This window comes from Rhodnius prolixus, unplaced genomic scaffold (genome assembly GCF_049639745.1).
Source record: "Rhodnius prolixus isolate KJV_2025 unplaced genomic scaffold, Rpr scaffold_7, whole genome shotgun sequence".
Taxonomy (NCBI): Eukaryota; Metazoa; Arthropoda; class Insecta; order Hemiptera; family Reduviidae; genus Rhodnius; species Rhodnius prolixus.
In genome coordinates this window covers 8718450-8730705 of record NW_027411582.1, presented here as the reverse complement: position 1 = coordinate 8730705, position 12256 = coordinate 8718450, and the positions used below count along the sequence as shown (strand labels likewise).

General features: G+C 34.2%; 2 protein-coding genes across 8 annotated transcripts in view; one reads left to right on the top strand and one right to left on the bottom strand.

Moving 5' to 3' along the window:
* The window catches only part of Treh (Trehalase), a 56275-nt gene extending 44784 nt beyond the window's left edge, over positions 1-11491 (top strand). For all 5 annotated transcript variants that reach the window (XM_074113817.1, XM_074113816.1, XM_074113818.1 and 2 more), the window contains 2 exons: positions 7422-7472; positions 7998-11491. In XM_074113817.1, coding sequence (XP_073969918.1) covers positions 8063-9955 — 1893 coding nt within the window. In that variant the 5' untranslated portion in view covers positions 7422-7472; positions 7998-8062 and the 3' untranslated portion in view covers positions 9956-11491. The remainder of the gene's footprint in view (positions 1-7421; positions 7473-7997) is intronic.
* Positions 1-12256, bottom strand: part of LOC141446887 (uncharacterized) — a 67398-nt gene that overhangs the window by 49725 nt on the left and 5417 nt on the right. The window lies entirely within an intron of this gene.

The window sequence follows — 12256 nt, the reverse complement described above, 5'->3', positions numbered from 1 at the left end:
CCTTTAGAGAGGACCCATTTCAGCTTCCAATGAATGTCCCTTCAGCAACCTAATTTCTAGACAAATATTCTTTATTTTAAAAAAAATTAAGTATAATATACTTTGATGTATGTTTTATGGTATGGAATATTAAATATTTTGCTAAATTATCAATTTAAAATCAATTCTGAAACCGGAAGTTGCACTTTAATGGATTTTTCACTGTTATTAATAAGTTTTTCTACCGAATTTTCCCGAAACTTTTTAGTAAACATCACTTTAAAAGTGAATGTAAAAACTTTTATTTCAAATATTTTTTTGAAGGAAAAGTTCAATTAAGGGCATTATGGCGGCGGCCCCCCCCCACTTTTGTGATGGATTAAATATTCAATACGAAAATTTGGGGGGCCCTTTATTTCTTTAATGGAATTAACATCAATATTATATTAGATTTAAAGTATGTATCTAATTGAATTATATTTATTTAAAAATATAAAAAGAAAAATGCTAAGTGCACAATTTTAATTAAAAAGACTGCCTTTTAAGGCAAAAAAGAAACACTGCCTTTTAAGGCAAAAAAGAAACACTGCCTTTTAAGGCAAAAAAGAAAAAAAAATTGCTGAAGATTTCAATTTTTTACTTTTTTAAAATTAATTAATTAAAATAAAAATTAATTTAAAAGAATTAGTTTTAGAGAATTGTGGGTAGTGCACTATTGAAAGAAAGTGACGTGTGATTTCTCGAAAGTGCGATTTTCTCATTCTCTAACAGAACTTGGGAAGAGAAAAACCAAATCTTTTTGTGAACAATTACCAACTTTCTCTTACCTCTCTCGTAATTATCTTTTCTCAAAATTTAGAATTTCTACTGAAAAAAAGAAGATAGTTTTGCCTTTAATATTATTATAGAACGAGTGACGTCCCATAATATCTTCTATAGAATCGATCTGGAATCTCGATTGTTCTGGCCTCCCCTCCCAAAAAAGAAATACAGTCGAACCTCGCTTAACGAGCATAATTCGTTCCAGAACCTTACTCGTTATGCGAAATACTCGTTAAGCGAAACAATTTTTTTATATAAATTAAAATAAAAGGGGATAATTGCTAGATCAGCCACACTTACACCATTTTCTCGTTTCTCAATGATTTTACGTTTCAATTCTAACGTTATTTTAATTCTTTTCGAAGCCATTTTGTTAGAGGGATAACAAAATAAACACAATAATATTTAAACACAAATATCATTATATGGACTTCCCCTATACACCACTCATTCGGTGAAGTTCGGTTTCGACTGTATCAATGCATTAGATACGTGGAGAATATGAAACGCATATGCGTAAACAGGAATGACTAATCGAAGAATGCGCAGTTTTCGATGAGTCAGCGAAAACTGCGCAGTCAGCGAAATGTCATTGGAAAACTATCGTTATGCGAAACATCGCTCGCTATAAGAATCAATTTGTTTTACTCGTTATGCGAATTACTCGTTAAGAGAGGTGCTCGTTATGCGAGGTTCCACTGTAGTTTCAATCCAAACTGATTGGCCTAACATAAAATTCCCATAATGCCTGAAGTTTGGCACAATTATAGTGAACATGGAAAAAAAGTCGAAACTTTTATCAATTTCCGCCCCCCCCCCCGATTCGAAAATTTTAGCTACAAATTTTTCATTCATAAAAATAAAAAAAAATTATTAGAATTGTTGAAAATATGTAAGTTCGAAGTTTTGAATAATTTGTATTTTTATTTTCTCCGTCTTAGCGTGCAATTGAAAGATTTCAGACCTTCATCCATCACCAGAGATAGATTAATTAGTTTAATCTATTAATTTAATAGATAAATTTTTAAGCACTGTTCATCATTTTTGGTGACTGATTCATTAAATCCAATAGGAATAAAGAATAATACCAATTATTTGTTACATTTTGTTAAGTTTTCGAGTAGGTCAAGGGACTAGGTCATCTTCAGGGCTTATGCTAATCAACAATTATACTTTTTTTTTTTTGCCTGATAATATACTTCAAAAATTTGAAATTTGACTAAGTTGAGAATTTATAAGTGTTCACACTAAAATTTTGTGACTAAAATATTGTAAATTGTCTTTGTATTGTATAAATAATATGTAATAAACGTTCAGGGACATTGTAACGGTGTTTAAAGGTACAAAATATGTAGACTATAATATAAACACGCATTTTATCTTTATAGTTCATTCTTTAATGTTTAAATTAACGTTTATGTAATCCAGAAATTCCGTTATTACTCTCTCATGATTCCTAGTTCAATAATAATAAGTGGTTTTCCGGCAATAAACAGAAAAAATGACAAACTTTTCTTCAAAACGTCAAGTTTTCATCAATTAAACGTGATGGTGGAACCCAACGATGTTGGGTATTATATTAAGTTTAATAGATCTAAGTTATTTTGCTCGTTATTTCAAAGAATCGATTCTTTTTTTTGGGGGGGGGCGTTTATTTGTACTGCAATCAGCGCGTTGGGGTTATAAATAACAGTGATAACAGAGTAACAAATGATAAGGTAACGAGTGGAGAAGTTACTCCAGTGGTTACACACCAAAACATCAGACTGTTAGTACCACTCTCTTCACTAGAGAGGAGATCACGAGGCCACTGTCTTTTAAGACGTCTTGTCGGGTGTCAGGAAGGGTTCTAGAAGAAAGATTTTGAGCTAGAGGATTTATATGAGATTGCAGGTTAAAATGAAGTTTTCTGTATCGTGTTTTAGCGATTCCTTAATAAAAGGAATGTTAAGGTCAGTGTGTATACACATTGGGTACAGAAAAGAAGAAGATTGCAGGCGGTTACCGGTCCGCATAACTCCGGACAGCATCGTCGGACGGATGCTGGAAGATGAGGAAACTTGGGCGAAGGTCTCTTCCATGGTGAAAAAGATCCGAAAAAGAAAGGACCTGGAATAATTGCAGGTACAATTGAAGAGCCAATAAAAAGAAGGAAAGCCAAGTTTACGAGGCGCCATCCCGAAGTAATGCTGTTTGTCGGTTCCGGGATGGACATTCTACGCCTGAAGGGGAGGGTTTTTTTTAGTGGGTCGAGCCCCACACACCCGACAGCTCGTCGGAAGGTGCCTTTGGCATTTTTCCCTCTCGCAAAAAAAAAAAGGTCAGTATGTATAGTCCAGGTTGGGAGTCATAAAATGGAGCGTTTAGAATAGTTCGAAGTACGAGTATTTCAAGATTGAAAGAGATTGAATCCTTTGGAGATTGAAGCGTTTGGTTGAATCCCACAGCTCCTATTCCATCAAAGAATTGAAATTTCGTCTTAAAAAAAAGGTACGCATATCTGATATTGAACTAACCGCCCACATTTATTTTGTCATCTTAGAAGTTGATAGCACTGGTCCATACAGAATCCGCATTTAATATAAGTTCAATATAAGTAATTAAATTTCATATTGAAACTACTAAGATGTAAGTCTAGGCCGCAGATAAGACCAAACGGATCTATTGCAGTCTTAAGATCTACACCTGAGAATACAATCGATAACTCTATTTTACTTATTTTCAATGATAATGCCGCAGAAATCTTTATCTCCCCCCCTAAAACTCGTTTTGTTCTTAGGAAGGGGTATTTAGATTTCCATTGTTGTTTGTCGAGTTATTCAGATACCCCTTCCCAATATCTCTAGAAGGAGGAAAGTTAGTTGAGAAAATATACAACCAGTTTTTTGAGAAATTATATTTATTATCACAATGAAAATCACCTTGAACCTTGAACCAGGTTGAATTCTCCAACGGTTTTTCCTCACTTAGTAAATTCTAGTTACTGTTTGGAAAAAGTTTATCAGTAATTAATATTTTTTTAAAAAGTTTTAAACACAGTTAAAACGAGCGGTTATTTATTAGGTGTGCTGATGTCTAGTATATGTTCAGTGTACGTGAAGTTGTTGTAGCGGTAAGAAGTGGTGTCCTACAATTTTGGCTCGGTAACTCTTATCGTTTTGGAGTTTTTGGTACGTTCGTTAACTTTTCTTATCTTTCTCTAAAGACGAAATTTATTAATCGTAGAATGGGTTCACTGGTCTTATTGTTTACCTTTGGATTGTTTTTTTTTGGGGGGGGGGCGCATCGACTGCTGAGGTCATTAGCGCCCCTCATCATTTTAACCTTCTCACATACTGCACCTTGCCCAGCAAGGTAGGGTGGAGCCCACCTTTGGATTGTTACTATTACTTTTAGATTGGCGGGTAATCTAATTAATCATAATTAATAAATTCTGAATTTATGTTGGACCCACCGATCTAAGTTCACCCCCATAGATATACGAGGTCTGTAAATTAAGTAATGAGACTGATTTTTTTAAATTTTTTTATTGAAAAAGAATCACAACTCTATTTTATCACCTTCAAAATAACTTCCTTCTGAAGCCACACAGCGCTGGAGACGTTTCTTCCACTCCTCATAGCAGTGCTCGCACTCCGATACTGGAATAGCCTTCATCTGGTGGTCGGTTACAGCCGTTTGAATGTTTTCGACTGTCCCAAAAGGAGTTCCCTTGAGGTGATTTTTCAATTTCGGGAAGAGAAAAAAGGTCACAAGGACTCTTGTGAGACCAAACATCAAGAACAAGTGGGTGTTGCATCACGATAATGCTCCTTGTCATACAGCAATTTCAATAAACTAGAGTTTTTGGCCCTGTAAAAACATTCATGTGGCTCCTCAGCCTCCTTATTCGCCTGACTTGAGTCCTTGTTACTTTTTTTCTCTTCCCGAACTTGAAAAATCACCTTAAGGGAACTCATTTTCGGACCGAAAACATACAACATGTAATCGACCAGCTGAAGGCTATTTCAGTATCGGAGTTCGAGCACTGCTATGAGGAGTGGAAAAAACGTCTCCAGCGCTGTGTGGCTGTGGTAAGGAAGTTATTTTGAAGGTGACAATATAGAATTGTAATTCTTTTTGAATAATTTTTTTAAAAATCAGTCTCATTACTTAATTTACAGACCTCGTATAACCCACTGACTGGTTTCTATCTTTAGAAATAAGTTACTTTAACCTTTTTATATTAAATAAAGTGCAGTTTAGAGAAAGAGAGAGAGGTGGATTGGTTATACAAGGATGAAAAGATCCACCAATGAATATAGAATTGAGGCCAAGGTTATGGCAAAGAGATAACAGTGCAAAGGAGGTTCTCTTATACAAAGTGATTGTAGAGAATGTATCTTATTCAATTAAGGTCACCCACAGTCAAGTTAATCTCTAGTGATTTCATTCAATGTCGCCTAGGAAGAGATCCCCATCTACTGGAAAACTATTGATCAGAACTAAAACACTATGGAACTTCTATCAAAGTAAATAAATCTGGAATTATAATTCCAAAAAAAAATCCTTGTGAGGCCTAAAAGAGAGGCCTTTTGACTGACTTCCTGAAATGGCAGTCTTTTTTATATTGGCTGAAACAATGCCATCTGTATAATCTTAATAAGAATCAAATTCAGGACTGAATTTCTAGATTTCGGCTTACCGGAAGTGCCACCTCTCTCCCCGAATAGAATTTTCCTTATTTTAAGATTTTCCCGCAAACTATTTCTTCGATTTTATTTGAACTTTGTATTTTAGTGATTACAAAACACATAAATCAAAAAAGTATGGAGCAAATTTTTTTGAGTTTGAACCGTGACAATAATAGTCAAAGGAAGTCGTGTGAGTCTACACAGCAGATTGTTTTTTTTTTCATCATCTTAATCGTGACATTTTGTAGTGGGGAGGAGGGGACCTCATGAAAAATTTGTTAAATCAGAGTTTTGATTAATTTTCTTTTAACAGTTTATATTGTTTATTAAATTTACGCAAAATATACTGACATTTTTTAGGTGTTAAAAAAAGTTTCAAAGACCTTGTTGAAGGGAATAAGTTTAATGTAGAAACTTATTCGGATAATTTGTTTTACAAAGATTGAAAAATAAATCTATCACAACCGGTATTTGTATTTGACAACAAACAACGTCCATGTTTGGATAATCGAATTTCCAAGATTGCCATTTTGGTATTTATCGTAAACGAGGAAAAGTTTAAACAGAATCTGTTGTGGAAAAATTCACAAAACTTTTATATTGTTTAATAATTAGTCGAACTTTTTAACTCATTCATTTTTTTTTTTTGGAAAATTTGTAAACATATTTACGATACTATTTACTGACGTAGTTAGTGCAGCTGCGCAATAAAACGAAATTATATTTTAGAATAAACAAAAATTCGTTCTGATAAGAAGGATCCGTAAACAACGGAATTATTCGAATCAACGTTACGAGGTGTGGCTATTAATTAACGAGACTGATGCTGCTACAGAAGAACTATGCATGCGCCCATATCCTAACGACCGCCAGCTGTGCAGCGTAAAGCCTTCTCTTCTCGATTGCAGCGTCTTACGTGTTTGTAGAGAAATCTGTCTGACCGAAACCGTCCGTTTGTGAAAGAGGTGTTAGTTTCCGTTTGGCCGAAAACATGGTAGAGCAACGAATTGTCGTGAAATTTCACATCAAAACTTGGTAAAACCGCTACTGAAACTTATCTTTTATTAAAAGAATGATTTATGGTGATGAATGTTAATTACTTGCACGAGTTTTTGAGTAGTTCAAGCGTTTCCAAGATGGCCGAGAAGACGTCGGAGATGATGACCACCCAGGTCGCCCTTCCACATTCAAATCGGTTGAAAATATCGATTATAATTAATCAACATTACTACCGGTGAGGTGCTTGCTCAACTCCGTGAAAGAGTAAGGAAAAAAAACGACCCGATTTTTGGTAGAACAAGTCACGGGGTTCTCCATCAAGACAACCAGCGCCGGCTCACACTGCATTGTCTGTCAAGAACAGTTTCTAGCCAAGTACAACTTCCCAGTTTTTTAGGCCTGACCTGGCCCCATGTGACTTTAAATCTGTTCCCCAAAGTCAAATCTCCCTTAAAAGGAACACGATTTCAGTCCTTTGAAGCTGTGAAAGAAAAAGCGGCACGCGTCATGCAGGAGCTCACAGAAAAAGACTTCCAGCACTGTTTCGAATAAGGGTAAATTCGCATGGAGCGTTGTAGTGATAGGGGAGGGGTGTATATTGAAGGTGATAATAACTAAATATTTATAAATTTAAAATAAAATGTTTTACAGCATCAGTCTCGTTATTTAATAGCCACACCTCGTACTTGTATTTAAATAATCTCCAATGAAGTGAAATAGTATATAGCATTTTCTGAAAAAGTCAGAGAAAAGTGAAAATATAATCAATAAGCTGGTTGCAAGCGTAAATGCGAACAGCGGAGAAAGTCGAGAAAAGAGGAAATAAGTCGAAAGCTACTTCCGATTAAAGCTATCCCCATGGAACTTATTAACTTGTAGAAATTACTTGATTAAACTTTTGCGCTTTGATTATTCTACCGCCTAATGATACTTTTTTTCTGGTTTCAGATGGATAACACCTTTACAGCGTATAAATTTAGGCAGTTCTCTACGTAAAAGGTAATTCATAAAATTGTAAAAAGTGATCAAGGTGTTTTAAAGTTCTTGGTCTGTTTGTATAGGTGGTATAGGCGTATTCAGTCGTAAAAAATGCTTTAATTTTTTTTTTTATTTCTACGCAGTTCCCTTGTAGTATACTTTGCCAAAATGAATAGATTCCTTGAATTGTTGTTCTGGAAGAAGTGCAAAAACCCCATACTTAAACATTAGACCTAAAAAAAAATTGTCTATCCACTAATTCCTAGTTTTGGGAACAGATGGAAATCATAATGTTCCATATCTAGTTTTTAGGATGGAACTACTTCAAATTTCCCAGTTTTCTGATCTCAAATGCTGCATATTTCTCGGGTGGTGCAAAAGTTCTGATAAAAGAGTTTTTTACTGTCTCAAATTGGGGAAGTATGAAGTTGACTTGGTAGCAGTGCCATCTATACACTCGGCCGAGAACTTTTCACTCTATATTTCTAATAAATTATTTATTTATAGTTGAAATTTATTACTGACTTTATTTGTATTCAATTACAGAGAGCTCTCTGGAGTAATTAGTAGAAAAAATATTATCAAGAAGTTAATTATTAAGACAAACAGAAATGGACCGAGCACCCTTGTTATTCATCATCCTGCTGGGCGTTCCCAGCATCCTTACTTCTTCAAAAAGCAGCTTACCCCCAAGTTGCCATAGTGAAATATATTGTTATGGTAAACTATTAAAAACAGTACAGATGGCACAGATATTTCCAGATTCTAAAACTTTTGTCGACATGAAAATGAAACAGAACAGTGCAAAAACTTTGAAATTATTTGATGATCTGATGAAGAAAACTGGCGATAAACCATCTACGGAAGATTTAAAACAATTTGTTGAAGGAAATTTTGAAGCAGCCGGTAGTGAATTCGAAGAATGGACACCATCTGATTGGCATACAGAGCCAAGATTCCTAGAGAAGATTGAGGACAAAGCGCTGAAACAATGGGCTGAAGATTTGCACAATCTTTGGAAATTGTTGGGCAGAAAGATGAAAGCGGATGTTTATGCTAATCCAAAACTATATTCAATCATACCGGTACCTAATCCGGTAATAGTTCCTGGTGGCCGATTTAGGGAATTCTATTACTGGGACTCCTACTGGATCGTACGCGGACTGTTGTTGTCAGAAATGTACCATACAGTTGAAGGAATGTTAAACAACTTTGTGTCAATTGTGGATAGATATGGTTTTATCCCAAACGGTGGAAGAGTCTATTACTTGATGAGATCACAGCCTCCATTGTTCATACCCATGGTGGATAGCTATTTAGAAGCCACTAATGATACTTCATTTCTAGAGAAAAATATAAAAACTTTAGAGAAGGAATTTCTATTTTGGCTAAAAGAGCGTTCGGTTGTAGTGAATAAAAATAATAGAAACTATACTTTATGCAGATATCAGGACAGTTCTGCTGGTCCGAGGCCAGAATCCTATCGTGAAGACGTTGAAAGTGCTCAGTTTATTAAAGGTGAGAATAAAGACTGGTTCTACTCGGAATTGAAAACGGCCGCTGAGACAGGACTAGATTTTAGTACAAGGTGGTTTATAAATGAGAAAGGTGAAAACGAGGGCACTCTAATTAATATCAAAGCGAAATCGATTATACCGGTCGATCTGAATGCAATTATCTATTGGAATGCTAGATTATTGTCGAAATTTTGCAAAATGTTAAACAGAACTAAGGAAGCTGCGGTCTATGAGAAAATAAGTAATAATTGGTTAGAAGCTGTTGACGCAGTGTTATGGCATCCTGAGGTTGGCGCCTGGTTGGACTATGATTTGATAAACAAGAAGGAAAGGGACTATTTCTATCCCAGTAATTTGGCCCCGCTGTGGACCAGATGTTACCCAAGCGAGAAGAAATCAGAATACGCGGATAAGGTGGTCAAGTATCTGATGAAAAGGAAAGTTTTTGAAAATCCCGGCGGTGTGCCATCATCCCAGGAGCACAGCGGGGAACAGTGGGACTATCCAAATGCATGGCCTCCACATCAGTATATAGTAATCAAAGGATTAGAGAACGCAAATACAACGGATACAAAACATCTAGCTTTTCAGTTGGCCGAACGTTGGGTACAAAGCAACTACCAAGCATATCTAAAGGATAATGCAATGTACGAGAAATACGATGCAACAGTGGTTGGTCGTGGCGGCGGAGGCGGAGAATATGAAGTACAACTTGGTTTTGGTTGGACAAACGGCGTAATCTTAGAACTGTTGGCCAGATATGGCAGACGTTTGTACAAAAATCGCTCGGAAGTTATGCCGGAGAATGCGATGAACTCGGCGATTACCTATTCAACCAGTCATATTGGACCGATTTTCACATTACTATTGGCTTTCAGTGCTTCGTTAACCGCTGGCTGTATCGGCGCAATAGTCTATTCTAAACGATATTCACCACGACCGGATACTTCCAAGTATATGAAGATACCATGTGCTGCTAACTTATAAGGTTTTTACCATTTACTTCTAGTTCTTATCACCTATTTTGGAGTATTGCGGCTGTAAGTTTCAAAAATATGAGCGCTAGCTGCTTAAAACCGGAAGTGTGTGTGTGTGGATGACGTAAAGGGTATATGCAGCTCACTTCTTTAGGGGAGAAGGCGTTTGTTGGGATAGCCGAAGTATGAGGGGATTCCTCAGAAGCGTTCCTATTTTGTTTTTCCTTCAATTTAATCCTGGACAGTGCAAGGCACGGCTCACCTTACATTGCTTTCATCTATTTGCACCAACTTTACTAGTGCCTTTAATTTTATTATATGTATATAGCACATTTATATATTATATAAATAAATTTGTTTTCAAACATGAAGCCACCATATTTTGTGAGGATTGCACCCAGTTGAAAGTTTCGTGGACAAATGATGTAAGAAATGTGATAAAAAGATATTTTTTATTTAATTTTTTCAATTATTTATAGTGTTTTTAAACTATTTTATTATCTTGAGTTTTTTAAGTTTAGAAAACAAAAAATAACTAACAACTACATTAAACAGTACAATTTGGTAACCTCTCAGCTGTGAACCAGCCCTCTTGTTAACCATTAAAATTTTACGATATAATGCTAACTATAGTTTGCTAAAAGATAAATTAGAAGGTGATGTAACTATATATGTATACCAAGTTGTCTTTTTTCTGCTTATATTCTCTCAAAATACTTTTGGAAGAAAATATTAAAAATATAAATAAAAAGATCAACTCGATATCAAACATGATGTTTCTTTATTTTAAGTCTGTTATTTAAGACTAATTTAATGTAAAATGTAGGCTACAGAAAACCAAAAAAAATATCACCCACGTATTTTAACAGTTGTTTTTTAAAGTAATTGTAACAACTTTAGAACGAAAAATGATCTAATAATGGAAAATATATAAAGAGGAAAAGATATAACAAAAATTATATCGTAAAAATTTAAAAAAAAGATCTGAAGCGGGTTGGCTAAAAATCGAAACGTTCTATTACTCTTTAAAAATAAAGAAACCGAAGACTATGACTGTGCTTCTTTTTTTATAAACTTAGAAAGTATTACATTCAAGATAAAGACTTAATTTTTTCAACTATATTCTCTTTTTTAAAAACTTTTATTTACAATGTGATAATAGATAATAATGTTAAATATATGTATATTATATTATAATTATTGTAAATCTTTATTTTAATGAAAACCGCAAGAAGTATTTTCATGTATTTTTTTTCCACGTTGAAAATTAATAAGAAAAGTAAGAAAACTACCTATATATATTTTGGTGAAATTGTTCTCTAGTGATACTAGTAAAGGTAAGCTAAGACCGCCAAAATTTTAATTGTATAATGACTTAAAAATTAAAAAAAGAATAGTTCTTAATAAATAGAGAAAAATTATTTAATTAAACTAAATTTATTAAATCGAATAAATTAAAATTGTATAATATAACCTATAAGAATGTCTTTGTTTGAAATAAATAAGTTTAAAAAAAAAAAACAGCAATTAAATAACTGAAATTGGAGACATTTGTGGAAACAAAAGAATTTTTACTATCCTTTTTTGTCCCTTTTTTTTCCCAAGAGCATCAACTACCAGCTGAAGAGGATCATCTTGTTGTAACGAGAGAACATGTTCATAGTATAGCTATTATACAACGAAATTATCTTAACTTATTAGGTGAGTTCTCATGGCTAATAAAATTTAGGTCACTACGATCTAAGTATATGGTTCTGGTAGTTAACATCCCCAAATATTGATGGCTCACAGCATACATGTTATAGACAGGTGTACCAGGATAACTGGCAAAGATGTACCTTCAATTTTGTGACTCAAGGTGCATGCAAACTAGGTGCTAAGTATTACGCAGGTAACGTGATGTCAGATTTAAGGAACAAACCATGAGCTTTAAGAAAAATATCAACGTCCACATAAATTTTAAAAGGTAAACTTAGTAAAGGGCAAAAAATAAATTGAAATTTTGAGAGAATCTAATCACCCTATTTCCCAAAAATACTTTTCATAGAATTTTCCAAGAAAAATGTCTCAATTTAAAGTCCTAGGTCTACATATATTATTAGTATACCAAAATTCAAATATAATAATCGTTAAGAATCGTTTTTGTTATAATCTCAAAATACTGAAAAATGTAATTCAATAAGAGGCTTTTTGGGACAGCCGATTCGCTTCAAATTTGATAAATTTAGTTCTAAATTTGTTATTTTTTATTATTTTAAATTGGAAAGGCAATAAATAATGAATAAATGAAAGATTTTGACGCAAACTGTCA